This window comes from Ahaetulla prasina, chromosome 1, assembly GCF_028640845.1.
Source record: "Ahaetulla prasina isolate Xishuangbanna chromosome 1, ASM2864084v1, whole genome shotgun sequence".
NCBI lineage: Eukaryota > Metazoa > Chordata > Lepidosauria > Squamata > Colubridae > Ahaetulla > Ahaetulla prasina.
Window position 1 is genome coordinate 2,681,729 of NC_080539.1, and position 22,676 is coordinate 2,704,404.

The 22,676-nt window shown below is 46.7% G+C and overlaps 1 protein-coding gene across 1 annotated transcript in view; it reads left to right on the top strand.

Moving 5' to 3' along the window:
- The window catches only part of NSRP1 (nuclear speckle splicing regulatory protein 1), a 78,146-nt gene that overhangs the window by 49,588 nt on the left and 5,882 nt on the right, over window positions 1–22,676 (top strand). The window contains exons 3-6 of the mRNA XM_058163974.1: window positions 11,869–11,925; window positions 19,084–19,215; window positions 20,055–20,262; window positions 21,927–22,035. Coding sequence (XP_058019957.1) covers window positions 11,869–11,925; window positions 19,084–19,215; window positions 20,055–20,262; window positions 21,927–22,035 — 506 coding nt within the window. The remainder of the gene's footprint in view (window positions 1–11,868; window positions 11,926–19,083; window positions 19,216–20,054; window positions 20,263–21,926; window positions 22,036–22,676) is intronic.

Genomic DNA, 22,676 nt, shown 5'->3' on the forward strand with positions numbered 1-22,676 from the left:
AATGTCGGCTGGTGGCCCCAGGACGGGCCTTCTCTGTGGGGGCCCCCACTCTGGAACGAACTCCCCGGGCTTCGCCAGATATCTGACCTTCGGACATTCCGTCGCGAACTGAAAACATATCTTTTTATTCGCGCGGGGCTGGCTTGAATGAAATTTTAAACTTAAATTTTTAGCAATTTTAATGGGGTTATTGGTTTTATGGTAAATTTCTTAAATTTTTCAGGCTCATTTAATAAGTTTTTAACTGATTTTAATTTTGTATATTGTATATTGTTCTTTGTTGGTTTTATTCTGCCGGTACACCGCCCTGAGTCCTTCGGGAGAAGGGCGGTATAAAAATCAAATAAAAAAAAAAAAAAAAAAACTAAACGAACTGTTGTAAATCGAGGAGAACATGAAATTCAACAGCGAAAAAAGTAAGGTTCTACATTTAGGCAAAAAAACCCAAAATGCACCGGTACCGTATATGTGGTACCTTGCTCAATAGTAGTACCTGTGAGAGGGATCTTGGAGTCCTAGTGGATAACCATTTAGATATGAGCCAGCCGTGTGCAGCAGCTGCCAAAAAAGCCAACACAGTTCTGGGCTGCATCAACAGAGGGATAGAATCAAGATCACGTGAAGTGTTAATACCACTTTATAATGCCTTGGTAAGGCCACACTTGGAATATTGCATCCAGTTTTGGTCGCCACGATGTAAAAAAGATGTTGAGACTCTAGAAAGAGTGCAGAGAAGAGCAACAAAGATGATTAGGGGACTGGAGGCTAAAACATATAAAGAACGGTTTCTGGAATTGTGTATATCTCATTTAATAAAAAGAAGGACTAGGGGAGACATGATAGCTGTGTTCCAATATCTCAGGGGTTGCCACAAAGAAGAGGGAGTCAAGCTATTCTCCAAAGCACCTGAGGGTAGAACAAGAAGCAATGGGTGGAAACTAATCAAGGAGAGAAGCAACTTAGAACTAAGGAGGAATTTCCTGACCGTGAGAACAATTAATCAGTGGAACGACTTGCCTGCAGAAGTTGTAAACGCTCCAACACTGGAAATTTTTAAGAAAATGTTGGATAACCATCTGACTGAGATGCTGTAGGGCTTCCTGCCTGGGCAGGGGGTTGGACTAGAAGGCCTCCAAGGTCCCTTCCAACTCTGATGTTATGTTATGTTATGTATTGCTGCTGGATGACATGGGCTTAGCCATGTTTGCAATTTTGTAAAAAAAAAAAGTATATGCATTTATTTATCACACTAATTCAATTATACAGCCTCCTATTTGGTGGTTCTCAAAATCGGTGATTAAGGCAAAAGGCGTTTTTTTCCAGCAGAGGGCGCTACACACCAGGACACACACATTTTTTGTCGCTTTTTTTGTGAGCCCAGAAAGCAGCTTTAAGCTCCGCGGAAGGGCTGCCGAAATACAGGCGGTCCTCGACGTACGACCACAGTTGAGCCCAACAATTTCTGTTGTTAAGTGAGACAGCGGTTAAGTGAGTTTTTGCCCCCTCCCTTTTATGACCTTCCTTGCCTCAGTCGTTAAGCGAATCGCGGCAGTTGATAAGTTAGCCAGACGGGTCGTTAAGCGAATCCGGCTTCCCCATCGACTTTGCAAAAGGTCGCAAAAGGGGATCGCGTGAGCCTGGGGACCGTCATAAATATGAGACACATCCCAAGCGTCTGAACTCCGATCACGTGACCGTGGGGATGCTGGGAAGGTCGCAACTGTGAAAAACGGTCGTAAGTCACTTCTTCCCGTGTCGTTGTAACTTTGGTCAGTAAACGAACCGTTGTAAGTCGAGGACTGGCTCTACTTGCTTGTCCCAAGCAAAGACTCAGTGTAAACATTGGCCATCAGGTAGTCCTCAACATAACGACCACAAATGCCACCAGAAATTCCATTAAAGCGATTTTGCACCTGATTTTACAGGTAGTCCTCGACTTACAACAGCTTGTGAAGTGACTGTTTTCTCAACGGAGGGAAAGGGATATGACCTCATCCATCTCCAGTCTACAACAGCAGTTCCAGGAAGGCTCCACACCCTAAGCAGGGACCACTAAATTCATAATTTTAAATCCCATAGACAACTAATATGATCTGCCTAATGACCAGCTTTGTGGGCGTGGCTAGGTGGGCATGTGACTGGGTGGGGTGTGGCCAACTGGGTGGGCGTGGCCAGGAAGCAACGGGTGGAAACTAATCAAGGAAAGAAGCAACTTAGAATTAAGGAGGAATTTCCTGACAGTGAGAACAATCAATAAGTGGAACAACTTGCCTGCAGAAGTTGTAAACGCTCCAACACTGGAAATTTTTAAGAAAATGTTGGATAACCATTTGTCTGAGATGGTGTAGGGTTTCCTGCCTGGGCAGGGGGTTGGACTAGAAGGCCTCCAAGGTCCCTTCCAACTCTGATGTTATGTTATGTTATGTTATGTTATGTTATGTTATGTTATGTTATGTTATGTTATGTTATGTTATGTTATGTTATGTTATGTTATGTTATGTTATGTTATGTTAACTCAATGTCACTCACGTCAAGGGGTGCCTTGCGGCCCCTATTCACCCCTCCCCTGCCAGCCACTCCTCGCCTGCCCACCCAGGCTCCTTAGGGCCCCAACAGGAAGCAGTTGTTGGAGCTAAGCAGCCACCATGAGAAAGAGTTCAAATTGGATCTGACCGAGAAGGAGGCTCAGCAGAAGCACCTCACTGAGGACTAGGAGCATAGGCTTTCCAAGCAGAGGGAAGACCTGCGGGAATGCAAGGCCAGGTACCGGCGCCTGGGGGCTCAGCGGGCTGAGGTGGTCAGCCAGTTCCAGGCCATGATGCAGTCCCACTGGAACGAGGCCCTCCAGCTCTTTGCCACCAGCAGCATTTCCCTCCAGCCTTTGTCCAAAGCCCCACACCAGGAGGCGGAAGCAGACCCCAAGTCGGAATTTTTGCCCCCCCCCCGACCCACACAAGAAGACCCCGAAGGGGGAGACTCTCTGCAGCAACACAAACCTTCATTGCACATATCCAGCCCAGGGGCCGTAGTTTGAGGACCCCTGATTTAGTGCAATATAAAAAATGCAAATAATTTTTCTGCGGACCACCAAAATTTTCTCATGGACCACCAGTTGGTGACCGCTGACCCTGAGGACACAGATAAACCTCAGGTGACTTTAACAACTCCCCAAAGGGATGCAAATGACCAGCTGTCTGCAAGGAACATAAATCCTTCCATTCCCCACCATCCAGTCAGAGCTGAAGAAGCTTCTCGGATAAGAAGCGAAATATCTTCAAAGAAAATCCAGAAAGTCTAGTTGCCTTTTGAAAAAGCACCTTTAGAACAACCATCACCTGGATGACGGAGAATCTCCATAGACATATACATTTAGGCAAGAAAAACAAAATGCCCAGGTACAGTATATGTGGTACCTGGCTCAATAGTAGTACCTGTGAGAGGGATCTTGGAGTCCTAGTGGATAACCATTTAGATAGGAGCCAGCCGTGTGCAGCAGCTGCCAAAAAACCAACACAGTTCTGGGCTGCATAAACAGAGGGAGAGAATCAAGATCACGTGAAGTGTTAGTGCCACTTTATAAGGCCTCGGTAAGGCCACATTTGGAATATTGCATCCAGTTTTGGTCGCCACGATGTAAAAAAGATGTTGAGACTCTAAAGAGTGCAGAGAAGACCAACCAAGATAATTAGGGGACTGGAGGCTAAAACATATGAAGAACGGTTGCAGGAACTGGGTATGCCTAGTTTAACAAAAAGAAGGACTAGGGGAGACATGATAGCTGTCTTCCAATATCTCAGGGGCTGCCACAAAGAAGAGGGAGTCAAGCTATTCTCCAAAGCACCTGAGGGTAGAACAAGAAGCAATGGGTGGAAACTAATCAAGGAGAGAAGCAACTTAGAACTATTTTCTAACAGTGAGAACAATTAATCAGTGGAAGGCTGCCCTCTAGAACCTGTGGCTGCTCCAACACTGGAAGTTTTTAAGACGAGATTGGACAACCATTTGTCTGAAATGGTGTAGGGTTTTTCACCTGCCTGGGCAGGGGGCTGGACTAGAAGACCTCCGAGGTCCTTTGCAACCATGATCTGGATGAGAGTTTCCCCATATGACCATCTCTTAAACTGCATCTTAAAAGCCAGTTTGGCAACCAGTGTCAGGTTTGAAAAACGGGTGCTTTGCGATCTAACATCTGGAGCCCCAAAGGATGTGGTCTCAGTGGGTCAGAATAAGGATAGCCCCAGGCAAAGCAGGTGAGGACGAGGCCGTGTGAGTGATCAAGAGCCAAGGCCTCCTGTTGCAGGTGAGCTCACCTGGATGGCGGGCGTTGCAGTCCAGTAATATTGTGTAAGCCTGTAAGGGCTCCATCTCGGCCCCGAGAACATTTTTTTCGAACTCAAATTTGAAATCTACCAAGGCTGTTTTCAACAGGGCTTGATGGGCTACTTATTGGCTAATGACCGTGCAGTGCCGGAGAGTTCAAAAAAATACCACCGTGGTGGGGCAAGATTAATGGGTCTGGGGTCTTCAGTTGTGGTTGCGAGACTGTGCTGCCCCGGGGGAGATTGTAAAAGTTTTTAAAAACCCTCCATTATTTCACAGCTCACCGAGTCGTAATAAATTGAGCGCCTGCCTTTATCATTAAAGAAAGAAAGAGAGATCATTTCTTTTAAAAAAGCAAAATTACTTTATTAGTTCAGTAATAATTTTAGTCCTTTTCTAGATAAGGAGGTGCTTCGGGGAGAGTTTCATTTCCTGGCTGTTCTCTTATCAGAGAAAAGTTACGCCTGGCGTGTCTGAAGTTGGGGTATTTATAACTGAACTCTAATATTAAAGTCCGGCACACCTGCCTCGGTCGAGCTGATGGTATATCAGATAGAAAACTTCCCTTCCCTTTTAAAAAATATCACTCTGCGTATTTCATTAAGGTGTTCCTAACAGCTTAGTTGTGTGAAGAGGCAGCTGTTTCCCTTTCTGTTTTTCAAGTGCAGGTAGTCCTCGACTTAGGACCACAATTGAGTCCCATGTTTCTGTTGCTAACCGAGACAGTTTTTAAGTGAGTTTCCAACCTTTCCTAACGTGGTTGTTAAGTGAATCACTGCCATTGTTATGTTACTAACTCCCAGAATTCCCCAGCAAGCCTGCTTTAAGACGAATGGACTTCAATCCCCCAGAATTCCCCACACAGCCTGCTTTAAGAGGGAAGGACTTCCACTCCCAGAATTCCCCAGCCAGCATGCTTTAAGAGGGAAGGACTTCCACTCCCAGAATTCCCCAGCCAGCAATGCTTTAAGAGGGGAGGACTTCCATTCCCAGAATCCCCCAGCCTGCATGCTTTAAGAGGGAAGGACTTCAACTCCCAGAATTCCCTAGCCAGTGTACTTTAAGAGGGGAGGACTTCCACTCCCAGAATTACCCAGCCAGCAGGCTTCAAGAGGGGAGGACTTCCACTCCCAGAATGCCCCAGCCAGCCTGCTTTAAGAGGGGAGGACTTCCACTCCCAGAATTCCCCAGCCAGCAATGCTTTAAGAGGGGAGGACTTCCACTCCCAGAATTACCCAGCCAGCCTGCTTTAAGAGGGAAGGACTTCAACTCCCAGAATTACCCAGCCAGCCTGCTTTAAGAGGGAAGGACTTCAACTCCCAGAATTCCCTAGCCAGTGTACTTTAAGAGGGGAGGACTTCCACTCCCAGAATTCCCCAGCCAGCCTGCTTTAAGAGGGGAGGACTTCCACTCCCAGAATTCCCCAGCCAGCTTATTTTAAGAGGGGTGGATTTCCACTCCCAGAATTCCCCAGCCAGCTTATTTTAAGAGGGGAGGACTTCCACTCCCAGAATTCCCCAGCCAGCTTATTTTAAGAGGGGTGGATTTCCACTCCCAGAATTCCCCAGCCAGCTTATTTTAAGAGGGGTGGATTTCCACTCCCAGAATCCCCCAGCCAGCTTATTTTAAGAGGGGTGGATTTCCACTCCCAGAATTCCCCAGCCAGCCTGCTTTAAGAGGGGAGAACTTCCACTCCCAGAATCCCCCAGCCAGCCTGCTTTAAGAGGGGTGGACTTCCACTCCCAGAATTCCCCAGCCAGCCTGCTTTAAGAGGGGTGGACTTCCGCTCCCAGAATCCCCCAGCCAGCATGCTTTAAGATGGGTGGACTTCCACTCCCAGAATCCCCCAGCCAGCCTGCTTTAAGATGGGAGGACTTCCACTCCCAGAATTCCCCAGCCAGCCTGCTTTAAGAGGGGTGGACTTCCACTCCCAGAATTCCCCAGCCAGCCATGCTTTAAGAGGGGTGGACTTCCACTCCCAGAATTCCCCAGCCAGCCTGCTTTAAGATGGGTAGACTTGAACTCCCAGAATTCCAGAGCCAATCTGGGTATTCTGGGAGTTGAAGTCCACCTATCTTCACATGGACAAGATTGGGAAAAAAACCTGGGTAGAAGGATTAACCAAGTTTCAGGAGGTGGGGTGTGTGTGGGGTGGGGGAACCTGTCCCCGAAGAGTTGGTGGTTTCTCCACCTCTGAAATTTTTTCAAAGCCGGCTGGAGAGCCATCCTTACCTCTTGGGGAGGGTTGAATTGGCTTTTTTTTGTATGCGGTACACAGATCGCCCCCCACCCCCTACCCAACCCCACGGCTCTGGGATTCCTGCTGAGGAAGCTCTTTTCAACTCACTAGGAAGAACCAGAAGGGTCAGAATAACAGGAGGAACCTTGGAGGTCTTCTAGTCCAACCCCCTCACCAAGCAGGAGACCCTATATCATTTCAGACAAATGGCTGTCCAGTCTCTCCTTGAGCAGGAGGCTGGACTAGAAGACCTCCAAGGTCCCTTCCAGCTCTGTTCCAATTCTGATTCTTCTATAAAAGCCTCCGGTGTTGCAGCACCCACAACTTCTGGTGGCCAGCTGTTCCACAAGTTAATTGTCTTCACTGTTAGGAAGGTTCTCCTTAATTCCAGGTTGCTCCTCTCCTTCAGTTGTTTCCATCCATTGTTTCTTGTCTTGCCTTCTGGGGCTTTGGAGGATAGATTACAGATAACAGAGGTGGACGGGACCTTGGAGGTCATCTAGACCAGGGGTCTCCAGCCTTGGCCACTTTAAGACTCGTGGACTTCAACTTCCAGAATTTCTCAGCCAGCAAAGCTGGCTGACAAATTCTGGGAGTTGAAGTCCACGAGTCTTAAAGTTGCCAAGGTTGGAGACCCCTGATCTAGTCCAACCCCCCGCCCAAGCAGGAGACCCTACTCCATTTCTGGCAGATGGCAGTCCAGTCTCTCCTTGAAAGCCTCCAGTGATGAAACTCCCACAACTTCCGAAGGCAACTTCTCTTCCATGGGTTCTGACTGCCAGAAAATTCCTCCTTATCTCTCCTTGGTCAGTTTCCATCCATTATTCTTCGTCTGGCCTTCAGGTGCTTTGGAAAACAGCTTGACCCCCTCTCCTCTCTGTGGCAACCCCTCAAATATTGGAAGATGCTATCATGCCTCCTCTGGTCCTTCTCTTTATTAAACTACAGATTAACAGAATTGGAAGGGACCTTGTAGGTCATCTAGTCCAACCCCTCACCCACCCACCCATCCACCCAAGCAGGAAACCCTACACCTACATCATTTCTAACAAATGGCCATTGGTTGATTGTTCTCACTGTCAGAAAAATCTCTCCTTGGTCAGTTCCCATCCATTATTCCTTCTCTGGCCTTCAGGTGCTTTGGAGAATAGCTGGACCCCCTTCCTTCTCTCTGTGGCAGCCCCTCAAATATTGGAAGATGCTCTCCTGTCTCCCCTGGTCCTTCTCTTCCCTAGACTAGCCATGATGCCCAGTTCCTGCAACCGTCCATCGTATGTTTTAGCCTCCAATCATCCCCTCATCATCCTGGTTGCTCTTCTCTGCACTTTTTCCACAGTCTCAACATTTTTATATCGTGGCGACCAAAACTTTATTTTTTTATTTGCATTTATATCCCGCCCTCCTCCGAAGACTCAGGGCGGCTTACACTATGTCAAGCAATAGTCTTCATCCATTTGTATAGTATATACAAAGTCAACTTTTATTGCCCGCAACAATCTGGGTCCTCATTTTCCCTACCTTACAAAGGATGGAAGGCTGAGTCGACCTTGGGCCTGGTGGGACTTGAACCTGCAGTAATTGCAAGCAGCTGCTGTTAATAACAGACTGCATAGCAGCCTGAGCCACAGTGGTCCCTGGACCCCATACTCCAAAGGTGGCCTCACCAAGTTCTCCCTTCTTGACCCCCAACATCTCAAGTCACCCAAGTTGCAAACACCACGTCCTGCCTGGCTCCAGCATCCCAGCCCTTTCTTCTCAAAAGTGTTGACTTGAGGCTGGAAGGACACCAAGACGCCCGCGTGGAACGGGTCAGGGAACACCTTCCAGATCTCCGTGTCCCTTTCGCTGAAGGTCAGCGTGGCCGTGAGGCACGGTGTGGGGTGTGGATAAGTCGTTCCCGGCCCTTCGGTTAGAGTTGCGATGATGGTGAGTCACCGTGCTTAAATTGGACACCTGAGGCCAAACACCCCCCTCCCACCCACCCCCGAGCAGCTGCTAAGGTTAGGAAGCGGTGGTGACCCCATCCTCCTTGGGGCTCCTATGAAGTCCTGGCCTTCGGCATGAGTCAGAGGAGGACTGGAAAACTCCTCTGGCTGCCAAAATGAGGGTTGGTTTTTTTTTTTTTTAAATCCATTTTTCACATGGCAAGAGGTGTTGAAAAAGAGGATTTTGCTCACTCGGGGACACGTTGAGCGATGATGGGCTTTGCAGCTGCGTTTGCTCAACCCGCCAGGACCTTTATAGGTTCATCTACATGCAGGTGGAACATGCCGAAAAGATCCGATGTTGTGTGTGGGGGCGGGTGGGAATCGATGCTCTTCAGAAGGCAGTTGCCATTGTTCGGCCTTAAAAACAATCCGTGGAACGACTTGCCACCAGAAGTTGTGGGTTCTCCATCACGGGAGGTTTTTAAGAAGAGGCTGGAGAACTGTTTGTCTGAAATGTTATAAGGCAGGAGTCTCCAACCTTGGTCCCTTTAAGGCTTGTGGACTTCAGCTCCCAGAGTTCCTCAGCCAGCTTTGCTGGCTGAGGGACTCTGGGAGTTGAAGTCCACAAGCCTTAAAGGGACCAAGGTTGGAGACCCCTGGTATGAGGCCATGATGGCGAACCTATGGTACAGGGGCTGGAAGTGGCACTCAGAGCTGCACATGCGCCCCAGCGTCTGGTGTGCAAGCGTGCAATTCAGGGGACCCAGCTGGTCTTCGGAGCTCTCCTGCGCATGTGTTGTGTCTGCGCCCCCCCCCCCAGCTGGTCCCCCTGCCAGAAAGTGACTTGGAAAGTGAGGGGGAAGGGCCATCAGGACTTACCTTGGGAGCACCGGCTTCCCTGGCTCAGCTCCAGGAGCCAGAGGCAGGCCAGGTGGAAGAGATAACAAGGCCTCCATCCCCTGTCTCTTTCCCCCCCCAGGCCACACCTTCAGACCCGGCTGATGGCAATCAGGCCTGGCTGGACCCTAGGTTTCGTAGGCAGGAGAGGCGGGAACAACAGAAGCAGGGGTGGGGCAGGCCTAGGAAGTGCTGAGTCATGGAGCCACACCCCACAGGATATAAAAGCAGCAAGGGCTGCTATTCCACTTCGTGGCAAGCAAATCAACTGTTTAACTAGAGCTGAAGTACTGTTCCTGGTTGACTCATCAAGAGAGATAACAGAGACACTTGGCAGGCGCTCGCTAGTTTGCTGCCAGAGCTGATAGTACCGGCTAATTAAGCCATCGCTCAGACGGAGGCGAAGGGGGACAGAACAGCATGCATGTTTGCGCATGTGCATGAGATGACTGGTATGCAGGGCGTGCCTGCACAGGCAGCCTTCGTGGGCGCGCATTGCATGCGTGAAAACCATGCGCCTGTGTGCAGATCTTGAGATTGCACGCGCAGGGACGCATGCATGAAAGCTGTGCAAATGCGCAGATGGCGTGGTTGCGTGCGCAGCGCATGGTGGCGGTGCGTGCAAAAGCTGTGCGCGTGCGATGATGGTGCGGTTGTGCGCTCAGCGCATGGGGAGGAGCCGCCCGTTAGCAAGGATGGCACACGAGGGCCCCGCAGCACATGAAGCGCGTTCCTGTTTGGCACTCGGTAAATAAAAGGTTCGCCACCACTGGTGAAAGGTCACTTGCTTGAGCAGGGGGTTGGACTAGAAGACCTCCAAGGTCCCTTCCAATTCTGTTTTTCTGTTGTTTGTGTCCTAAAGTGGTATTTTTTTTCACACCAAATCACAGTCCTTCATGCCATGCGCTCACCGTTACAGGCAGTCAAGGACCGCAATTGTGCCCCAAACTCCTGTTGCTAAGTGAGGCATTTGTTAAATCAGTTTCGCCCCATTTTACGACCTTTCTTGCCACTGTTGTTAAGTGAATCGCTGCAGTTGTTAAGTTATTAAGATGGTTGTTAAGGGAATCTGGCTTTCCCATGGACTTTGCTCGTCGCAAAAAGGGATCATTTGATCCCGGGACGTTGCAAGCGTCATAAGTATGAGTCAGTTGCCAAGCGTCTGAATTTTGATCACGCGACCATTGGGAGGCTGCAGTGGTCGTAAGTGCGAAGAACGGTCCTAAGTCTTGCCTTTTTTCAGCGCTGTCGCAATTTCAAATCGTCAAAAATGAGCTATTGTTAAGTCGAGGACTATTGTAAGTCCTCGACTTAAGACCGCAGCTGGGACCGGTGCCATTTTCAGTGCCATTGTGACTTCATTCAGCAAATGGTTGTAAGTTGAGGACTACCTGCAGCAGGTTTCCGAGTATTGGAATGCCCTGTTTTGAATATTATAAGATTCCCGCTGCTTGTGCAGCCATAACACTTAATGAGTTGTCCCAAAAGATGCTTTTTCCAACTGGACTTCCTTGTTTTTTCTTTTGAAGATGTTTTGCTTCTCATCTAAGGAGCTTCTTCAGCTCCGACTGGATGGTGGGGAAGGGAAGGATTTATGCTCCTTGCAGACTAGCTGGTCATTTGCATCCTTTTAGAGGGTCCTTGAGGCAACTTGGAGGTTTATCTGTGTCCTCAGGGTCCCCTGAGTGGTGCTAATGGTTCCTGTAGTCTGTAATTTTTCCTCTGAAAATCCATTCCTATGGATTAAATTTCCAGAGGATTCAGGAGTGGGAGCAGGAATGGATTCCCAGACAAAAAAATTGCAGGCTACAGGAACCATTTATTAACAGCAGCTGCCTGCAATTACTGCAGGTTCAAATCCCACCAGGCCCAAGGTCGACTCAGCCTTCCATCCTTTATAAGGTAGGTAAAATGAGGACCCAGGTTGTTGGGGGTGCAATAAGTTGACTTTGTATATAGATATACAAATAGGATGAAGACTATTGCTTAACATAGTGTAAGCCGCCCTGAGTCTTCGGAGAAGGGCGGGATATAAATGCAAATAAAATAAAATAAAAAAAATAAAAAAAACATTTGCACCACTCAGGTGACCCTGAAGACAAAGATAAACCTCCAAGTGGCCTCAAGGACCCTCTAATACAGGGGTCTCCAACCTTGGTCCCTTTAAGACTTGTGGACTTCAACTCCCAGAGACCCTCAGCCAGCTTTGCTGGCTGAGGGACTCTGGGAGTTGAAGTCCACAAGTCTTAAAGGGACCAAGGTTGGAGACCCCTGCTCAAAAAGGATGCAACTGACCAGCTGTCTGCAAGGAATATCAATCCTTCCCTTCCCCACCATCCAGTCAGAGCCGAAGAAGCTCCTTGGATGAGAAGCGAAACGTCTTCAAAAGAAAAAAAAACAGAAAGTCCAGTTGCCTCCTGAAAAAAAGCCCCTTTGGCGCCTTATAATGAGTTATTAACTCACCTTAATTTTCTTTCCCGACAGTCGTCGATCAGCGAGAGCCTCCAGAAGGAAGCGGTGAAAAAACAAGCCATGAAACAAGTAAGTTGACGCGGTATTTGTGCTTCCGGTGCCCCCCGTGCCTGTATAACGACGGTCCTCGGCTTTACGACCGCAGTCGGGACTGGATCGTCCGTTGCTAAGCGAAAGAAGGATGTTTAAGGGAGTCGTGCCCAATTGCTAAGATGACTTTTTTGTTGTTGCGGAGATTGTTGGGCGAATCGCCATGGTCGTTAAATGAATCACGCGGTCGTTAAGTGAATGCAACTTGAATCTGCCTGTGGGAAGGTCGCATGTATAAATACATGCCGGCTGCCAAGCAGTTTAATTTTATTCGCACTTCGTTCAGCACGGTCTTCAAGCAGTCACTAAATGGACGGTTATAAGTCGAGGACTAGGCATATCCCTTCTGTTTTACTGTACAGTCGGGGTGAGACCCAAAGCCGGCTTGGTTCAGCATTTCCTTCTCGCAGGGCAGGGTCAAAAAAGTCAAGATGGCCGCCTTCGACTTTTGGGGATTTTCCTTCCTTTGTGGATACTCCTGAGCTGGTTCTCTTTCCAGCAGGAGACATCTGCCTTGAATCCTGTCCCTCATGAGGACTAGTAACCCTTCCGAAGGTAGTCCTCAACTCACGGCCATAATTCGAGGCCCAAAATTTCTGTCACTAACGGAGACCGTTGTGAAGTGATTTTTTTTTGGGGGGGGTGTTACAACCAATCTTGCCACTGCTGTTAAGTGAATCGCTTGATGTCGTTAAGTTAGTAACCCGGTCGTTAAAGTGAATCTAGCCTCCGCATCGACTTTCCTTGTCAGAAGGTTCCCGGAGGGGACCTCCTGACCCCAGGACTCTCACTGCGACCGTCATAAATACGAGTCCGTTGCCAAGAAGACACTGAATTTTGGTCACGTGACCCGCGGGGATGCTGCAGCGGTCGTAAGTGTGAAAAAGGGTCCAGTCACTTTTTTTCCCCAGTGCCGCTGTAAGTTCAAATGGTCGCTAAACGAGACTTACGGTTGTAAGTCGAGGACCCCCTGTGCTCTGATTTTCATATAGCTGGACTGCAAGAGCAGATGATTTTCTGACAGAGCGATCAACCAAATTATTTCAACTTTTGAAATAATTTAATTTTTGAATTTTAATTTTTGAAAGCCTGGTTTCAACATTGTTTCATGCACGGCTGGCTGGGGAATTTATATTTTATCCTCCAGTCCCCAAATCCTCTTGGTTGCTCTTCTCTGCACTTTTTCTAGATCAGGGGTCCGCAACCTTTCGGACCTCAGGGACCACTAAATTCATAATTTTAAATCCCTTGGACCATTAATACGATCTGCTTAATGACCAGCTGGGTGGGTGTGGCTAGGTGGCCATGTGACTGGAGCATGACCAACTTGATGTCACTCACATTGAGTGGTGCTTCGCCGGCCTCTACTCGCCCCTCCCCTCCTACCCACTCCTCCCCTGCCTTCCCGGGCTCCTTAGGGCCCCAACAGGAAGCAGTTGTTGGAGCTAAGCAGCCACCACGAGAAAGAGTTCAGATTGGATCTGACCGAGAAGGAGGCTCAGCAGAAGCACCTCACTGAGGACTAGGAGCATAGGCTTTCCAAGCAGAAGGAAGACCTGCAGGAATGCAAGGCCAGGTACCAGCGCCTGGAGGCTCAGCCGGCTGAGATGGTCAGCCAGTTCCAGGCCATGATGCAGTCCCACTGGAACGAGGCCCTCCGGCTCTTCGCCACCAGCAGCATTTCCCTCCAGCCTTCGTCCAGAGCCCGCCATCAGGAGGCTGAAGCAGACCCCAAGTCGGAATTTTTGGCCCCCCCCCGACCCACACAAGAAGACCCCGAAGGGGGAGACTCTCTGCAGCAACACAAACCTTCATTGCACGTATCCGGCCCAGGGGCCGTAGTTTGAGAACCCCTGATTTAGTGCAATATAAAAAAAATGCAGTTAATTTTTCTGCGGACCACCACAATTTTCTCGCAGACCACCAGTGGTCCATGGACTACCGGTTGGTGACTGCTGTTCTAGAGTCTCAACATCTTTCTTATAGTGTGGTGAGCAAAACTGAATGCAGTACTCTAGATGTGTCCTTACTAAGGCTTTATAGAGTGGTATTAGTACCTCCCTTGATCTTGACTGTATCCCTCTGTTCATGCAATTTAGGATTGCGTTGGCTTTTTTGGCTGCCGCTGCACACAGCTGGCTCGTATTTAGCTGGTTGTCCACTAAGACTCCAGGATCCCTCTCACAGTGACTGCTATTAAGCCTGGTTTCTCCCAATCTATATGTGTGTTTTTGGTTTCTCTTGCTTAAGTGCAAGATTTTTCTTTCCTCTACGTTGAATTTCATTTTGTTACAAAAGTGACCAAAATTGTGAAAACCTTTTGGGGAAAGTGTATTTTTGAGGTTTGATGGTTAATAACACCACTTTTTTTTTTGGAGTTTCAAGAGAATCCTATTCCACTGCTGGAATAGCCTGGGAATAGAATAGAATAGAATAGAATTTTTATTGGCCAAGTGTGATTGGACACACAAGGAATTTGTCTTGGTGCATATGCTCTCAGTGTACATAAAAGAAAAGATACGTTCATCAAGGTACAACATTTACAACACAATTGATGGTCAATATATCAATATAAATCATAAGGATTGCCAGCAACAAGTTATAGTTATAACTCAGATTGTCACCCAATTGAAAATCTATGGACTTTCCGACTATTTATTTATTTATTTATTTATTTATTTATTTATTTATTTATTTATTTATTTACATTTATACCCTGCCCTTCTCCGAAGACTCAGGGCGGCTTACACTATGTTAAGCAAGTCTTCATCCTATTTGTATATTATATACAAAGTCAACTTATTGCCCCCAACAATCTAGGTCCTCATTTTACCTACCTTATAAAGGATGGAAGGCTGAGTCAACCTTGGGCCTGGTGGGACTTGAACCTGCAATAATTGCAAGCAGCTGTTGTTAATAACAGGCTGTTTAGCAGCCTGCGCCACTCTGGACCCTTAAGAAACTAAAGAAACTTATTAGTCAGAAGCAACCCAGCAATAAAACCCAGTTAATAGAAGCGATCTTTCAATCTTGATTTCACATGAGAACAGCTGCAAAACTAAAAAAAACTTGGTTCACTCCATGGGAAGACGTTGTAAGGCTGTCATTCGTGCGAAAGGTTACCCAACTAAGGATTAACAGATGTGATAATTTTTGTATCTCTCGTTTTTTCCATGGTGATAATTTTTTGTATATCTCACGTTTCACTTTTCTTCTTCCTACCGCAACTGCTAGTCTCATAGCAAATCCTTCATAAAAATTATTGCACTACATTCATGATTAAGTGATCTTTCCACTGATATATAATTTTATGGTGTTACTCCAAAAAAAAAAAAAAAAGTGGTTTTCTTAGCTAGTTTTAGAAAATACACTTTCCCCAAAAGGTTTCCAGAATTTTGGCCACTACTGTAGCTAGGGCCCAGGGTTCAGGTCTGTCAAGATCCCTCGGGGAATTCTGGGAGTTGAAGTCCACAGGTCTTGAGGTCACCAAGGTTGGACCCCATTAGTTTAAAGTAAACTAATGTTTAAAGATTAATGCGAGAGTGCGTTTACTCCTATTTCCCCTTTCATCAGAGCTCCTTTTATGACTTAACAACTTATCAGTCAGCCAAATGTGTAAATAGACAGGCTTAGATGTGAATTCATTATCGGACTATTCCACATGATTTATGTCCAAGGTTTTACACAATTGTTCTTCTTGGCATCCGATCTGGAACTGGCTGTCTTTAACTCCGTTAAAAAAAAAAAAATAAGAATACATTTTTAGTTTCCATGACTTTATTTGTTTGACGGATGGTTCTACTTTTATACAAGTCTGTTTTTCCCCTTGGTTTCTTTTGGCAGCGCCCAAGTTGTTACGGGAGAAATAAGCTTTGGCAAGTTGCGGATTGCCATGGATCCTCCTCGTAGTTTACACCACATTGCAAAAGGCAGAGACTTAATTTAGCAGCCGGCTCAAGAGAGGAAAAATACTTTCTAGGATAGCCAGTCTCTTTCCCTGCCTGAATTTCCTGGTGCAAAATCCAATATGGAAAAAAGACAGGGATGCTAAAAATGCTGGAAGTCCTCGGCTTACGACCCAAAATTTCCATCGCTAAGTGAGACACGTATTAAGTGAGTTTTGCCCCGTTTTAGAATCTTTCTTGCCCCGGTTGTTAAGTGAATCACTGCAGCTGTTAAGTCAGTCACACGGTTGTTAAGTGACTCCAGCTTCCCGCATGGACTTGGCGTGTCAGAAGGTCGCAAAACGGGATCACGTGACACACACACACACCCCTTACACTGCGACCCTCATAAATCGAACTTTTGATCGGCATGGGGTTGCTGCAACGGTCGTTAAGTGTGAAAACCAGTCGTAAGTCTCTTTTTTTCAGTGCCATGCTAACTTTCAATGGTCACTAAATGGACTGTTGTAAGTCGAGGACTACCTGTATTGGAATGCTGAAAATATAGGAAAACGCTTTAAAAAATGGCGTTCACTTGCAGCTAAATTACTCAGTACAGTACAGTCCTCGCCTTACAACCGGAATCGGGACCAGAAGTTCCAGTTGTTAAGTGAGTCATGTCCGATGTTACGATCTTTTTCCCATGGTTGTTAAGCAAATCATTGCACTTATTAAGTGAAGCATACAGTCCTTAAGTGAATCCGGCTATATTGTGCCATATGTGGCAATTCCATTTTTTCCCCCAGGGAAAACATGGGGAGAATAAGCAACTAATTTTTTTTTTATTTGCATTTATATAGAATAGAATAGAATAGAATTCTTTATTGGCCAAGTGTGATTGGACACACAAGGAATTTGTCTTGGTGCATATGCTCTCAGTGTACATAAAAGAAAAGATACGTTCATCAGGGTACAACACTTACAACACAATTGATGGTCAATATATCAATATAAATCATAAGGATTGCCAGCAATATCCCGCCCTTCTCCGAAGACTCAGGGCAGCTTACACTGTGTCAAGCAATAGTCTTCATCCATTTGTATATTATATACAAAGTCAACTTTTATTGCCCCCCCCAACAATCTGGGTCCTCATTTTACCTACCTTATAAAGGATGGAAGGCTGAGTCAACCTTGGGCCTGGTGGGGCTTGAACCTGCAGTAATTGCAAGCAGCTGCTGTTAATAACAGACTGCATTAGCAGCCTGAGCCACAGAGGCTCAATTCAGGCAGGAGTCTGTTTGCAATTTGAGGAGCAGAGGGTGGGCTCCCCAACCCATAATGCTTTGCAAGATTGCTCCGGGTCTTATAAAAGGCTGCGGCTTCAATGTCTGAGATCATATTTATTTACTTATTCAGTTGATTACATTATATGCCACCCATCTCACCTTATAAAACGCTGCATTTTCACTGCCTGAGATCATACTTGTATTTTTTTTAATTTATTTCGTTAAATTTATACGCCACCCATCTCACCTTAAAAATGCTGTTTTCAGTATCTGAGATTATATTTATTTACTTGTTTAATTGATTACATTATATGCCACATATCTCACCTTATAAAATGCTGGGTGATTAAATGTTTTTAATGTCTGAGATTATATTTGATCGTAACATCGGACATGACTCACTTAACAACTGGAACTTCCGGTCCCGATTCTGGTTGTAAAGCGAGGACTGTACTGTACTGTCTCTCTATATATCTGTCTCTGTATCTATCTATCATCTATCTCTATCTATCTATCTATCTATCTATCTATCTACCGTATCTCTCTTTCTCTCTCTCTCTCTCTCTCTAAAAATAATTGCTACCAACCTGCCTTCCATTGAGGACCTGTATACTGCACGAATCAAGAAGAGGGCCGTGAAAATATTTGGAGATCCTTCGCATCCTGGACATAAACTGTTTCAACTCCTACCCTCAAAACGACGCTATAGAGCACTGCACACCAGAACAACTAGACACAAGAACAGTTTTTTCCCGAACGCCATCACTCTGCTAAACAAATAATTCCCTCAACACTGTCAGACTATTTACTAAATCTACACTACTATTAATCTTCTCATCGTTTCCATCACCCATCTCTTTCCACTTATGACTGTAACTTTTTGTTGCTATCATTAAGGGTTAAATTGCAACCTGTGACCATCATTTGTGTTGTAAATGTTGTACTTTGATGTATTTTTTTCTTTTTTCTTTTTTCTTTTTTTTTCTCTTTTTCTTTTATGTACACTGAGAGCTTAGGCACCAAAACAAATTCCTTGTGTGTCCAATCACACTTGGCCAATAAAATTCTATTCTATTCTATCTACCGTATCTCTCTCTCTCTCTATCTATCTATCTACCGTATCTCTCTCTCTCTCTCTCTCTCTCTACCTACCTACCTATCTACCTACCTATCTCTCTCTCTCTATATATATATCTATCTATCTATCTATCTACCGTATCTCTCTCTCTCTCTCTCTCTCTCTCTCCCTCCCTATCTATCTATCTATCTATCTATCTATCTATCTATCTATCTATCTATCTATCTATCTATCTATCTATCTATCTATCTATCTATCTACCATATCTCTCTCTCTCTCTCTCTACCTACCTACCTACCTACCTACCTACCTACCTACCTATCTCTCTCTCTCCCTCCCTCCCTATCTATCTATCTACCGTATCTATCTCTCTCTCTCCCTCCCTATCTATCTATCTATCTATCTATCTATCTATCTATCTATCTATCTACCGTATCTCTCTCTCTCTCTCTCCCTATCTATCTATCTATCTATCTATCTATCTATCTACTGTATCTTTCTCTCTCTCTCTCTCTCCCTACCTACCTACCTACCTATCTATCTATCTATCTATCTATCTATCTATCTATCTATCTATCTATCTACCGTATCTCTCTCTCTCTCTCTCCCTATCTATCTATCTATCTATCTATCTATCTGTCATCTATCTATCTATCTATGTCATTCATCTCCCCTTATAAATTGCTGCTTTTTCAATGTCTTGAGCTCATATTTATTTATTTTCTTCTCCATTAAATTTATTAAACTGACATGCTCCCCCCACCCGCCACCTCCCTATCAAGCGACCCCGGCCGGCTGTATTTTAGACTTGCCTGCTAAAAGACGCTAACGACCCCCCCACCCCCACCCTCACCCCCCTCTTCTCCTCCCCTGCTTTGCTCCAAAGACCAAGCTGGAGATCCAGAGGGCCCTGGCCGAAGACTCCTCCGTCTACGAATACGACACCATTTACGAGGACATCCAGCAGAAGAAGGCGGAGAGCCAGGCCAGCTCCCTTGCGGGGAAAGCCGAGAAAAAGGTCCGTAATTGGCCAGGGGGACGGGACCCCTGCCCGGTCTTGGTCCCTCTGGGCCAGCAGTGGTTGGGGAGCGGAGAGCCACATCTGGGGAGAAAGCAGAGGGGGGGCAGAAAAGGGGGTACGGGCGGTCCGCGACTTATGACCATAATTGAGCTCAAAATTTCTGCTGCTAATTTTTGTTAAGTGAACTGTGCCCCATTTTACGATATTCCTTGCCGTATTTGTTAAGCGAATCACTGCAACCGTCATAAATGTGAGTCAGTTACCAAGCACCCAAATTTTTTTCACATGAGTTTCTAGTCCCGCTTTAGCCATGAAGAGCAGCTGGGTGGCTCTGGGCCAATCACAAGGAGAGGGTGAGTTCTAGTCCTGCCTTAGCCATGAAAAGCGGCTGGGTGGCTCTGGGCCAATCACCAGGAGAGGGTGAGTTCTAATCCCGCCTTAGCCGTGAAAAGCGGCTGGGTGACTCTGGGCCAATCACCAGGAGAGGGTGAGTTCTAGTCCCACCTTAGCCGTGAAAACTGGCTGGGTGGCTCTGGGCCAATCACCAGGAGAGGGTGAGTTCTAGTCCCGCCTTAGCTGTGAAAAGCGGCTGGATGACTCTGGGCCAATCACCAGGAGAGAGTGAGTTCTAGTCCCGCCTTAGCCGTGAATAGCAGCTGGGTGATTTGAGCCAGTCCCTCTTTCCCATCCTAACCCACCTCACAGGGTTGTGGTTGTTGTTGTGGGGGAAAAGAGGAAGGTGTGTCGGATATGTTCACCTCCTTCGGTTCCTCGTCCGAATAACCCACCCTAAACAGTGAACCCCCCTTTGGCCCCCTGCCTCTTCCTCCCGGCAGCCCAAGTACATCCAGAACATCCTGCAGGCGGCTGAGCTGCGCAAGAAGGAGCAGGAGCGTCGGACGGAGAAGAAGATCCAGAAGGAGCGCGAGGCGGAAGGAGAGGCCTTCCAGGACAAAGAGGCCTTCGTGACCTCGGCCTACAAGAAGAAGCTGCAGGAGAGAGCCGAAGAGGAGGAGAGGGAGAGGAAGGAGGCCGCCATTGAAGGTGAGCGGGGAGGGGAAGGGGGGGGCTCTCCCATCGGGGTGGGGTGTCCAGCTGCAGACCCTCCAGGTGGGCGGGCCAAAGCAAGAATCATCTTGCAGGACATGGCAGCTGTTCAAATGCCTGGTTTACCGGCAGTCCTCGAGTTACGACCATGATCAAGCCTGGCAGTTAGTCCTCAACTTACAACCACCGTCGAGTTACGACCATAATAGACTAATCACTGGAAGGCCTCGAGTTACGACTGTAATCAAGCCTGTCAATTACCGGTAGTCCTTGACATACGACCATAATCAACACTGCAGTTACTAGAAGTCCTCGACTTATGACCATAATCGAGCCTGGCAATTACTGGTAGTCCTCGACTTATGACCATAATGCAGAGTCCCAACTTGGTGGGATTTTGCACCGTAAGACAGCTAAGAGAGTTTTGCCGTGTTTTACGACCTTTCTTGCCGCCGCCGTTGTTAAGTGAATCACTACAGTTCAGTTAGACACACGGCTGTTAAGTGAATCCGGCTTCCCCCATTGACTGGGCTTGTCGGAAGGGATCCTGGGACACTGCAACCGTCATAAATAGGAGTCAGTTGCCAAGCAATTTTAAATTTTGAATTTGGTTTTAATGGGGTTTTTTATTATTTGTATTGCTATTTTTAATTATTCGGCCTTATATAATAAGTTTTTTAATTGATGTTTTATTTTGTATTTATATGTATATTTTATCTGGCTGTGAACCGCCCTGAGTCCCTAGGGAGATAGGGCAGTATAAAAATGCGAAAAATAAAAAATAAAATAAATAAATAAATAAGCATTTGAATTTTGATCCTAGGGATGCTGCAACTGTCATTAAGTGTGAAAAACGGTCGTAAGTCACTCTTTTTCAGTGCCATTGTAACTTCGAATGGCCGCTGAAGGGATGGTTGTAAGTCGAGAACTAGCTGTATTTTTATACAGCTTTTAATATATTTTTTTAATTCAATTATACAACCAAGTAGAGACGATCAAGACTTCGTAATACATCAAACGGCTCAGCTGGTCTTCCATTCACCCGAGGAATAATAATGATCACGAATCCAGTCCCATTTCTATCCCGAGGTTTTACTTTACATTTTATCATTATTTAATTTGTTAAATTTATTTGCCGTCCATCTTGCTTTAATTCACCATTAGGTAGCATTAGTTAATGGGTCCAACAGATTGACAGAGTTGGAAGGGACCTTGAAGGTCATCTAGTCCAACCTCCTGCCCAAGCAGGAGACCCGACACCATTTCTGACAGAGGGTAGTCCAGTCTCTTCTTGAAAGCCTGCAGTGATGGAGCACCCATGATTTCTGGTGGCAAGCTGTCCCGCTGGTTAATTGTTCTCCCTGTCAGAAAATTCCTCCTTATTTCCAGGTTGAATCTCTCCTTGGTCAGTTTCCATCCATTGTTCCTTGTCTGGCCTTCAGGTGCCTTGGCAAATAGTTTGACCCCCTTCCTCCTCTATGGGGCAGCCTCTCAAATATTGGGAAGATGCTCTCCTGTCTCCCCTGGTCCTTCTCTTCCCTAGACTAGCCAGGCCCAGTTCCTGCAATCGCCCATCGTAGATTTTAGCCTCCGCCCTTGTGGTTTTCCTTCGTTAAGGCGCCCGAGTAAACCTAACATAAAAATGCACCTCTTTCACTCAGCCTCCCTGGATGTCACCAAACAGAAGGACCTGAGTGGTTTCTACCGGCATCTGCTGAACCAAACTGTGGGGGAGGAGAAGATGCCACACTGCAGCCTTCGGGGAGCCGGGTAAGCTTGGGCTGGGTGATGTTGGGAATTCTAGCATCCCCTCAGCCAAGAGGGGCAATTAGGGATCCAGAAGGGTGTCTCCATTGGAAATGCAATCAAAATGAACTTTGGGCAAGACGGACAACTAAGTTATGGCAGCATTTTTGGGGTGGGGTCCTTTGCGCCCTCTGAGCTGGTTGAGTGGTTTTCTCGCAGACGTTTCATGACCCAACTAGGTAACATCATCAGTGCTAGAAGTGAGCAGATGAAGAGGAGGAGGGCAGGGGTGAAATCCAGTAAGTTCTGACAGGTTCTGGAGAACCGGGAGCGGAAATTTTGAGTAGTTCGGAGAACCGGCAAATGCCTCCTTTGACTGGCCTTACCCCCATCTGTCCTCTGCCTCCCGATTCCCAGGTGATCGGGAGGGAATGGAGATTTTGCAGTATCCTTCCCCTGGAGTGGAGTGGGAATGGAGGTTTTACCTGCCACGCCCACCAAGCCACACTCACAGAACTGGTACTTGTTAAGGGTAATCTGGGTTCACAACCAAGGTTGTGGCCTGTTGAGCAGAGCACCCTACACAGGAAAACGACTGAGACTGGTTGTATACAATAATAGTCACTTGCAGACAAACTGGGGTTTGATATTCCTTTACTTTTAGG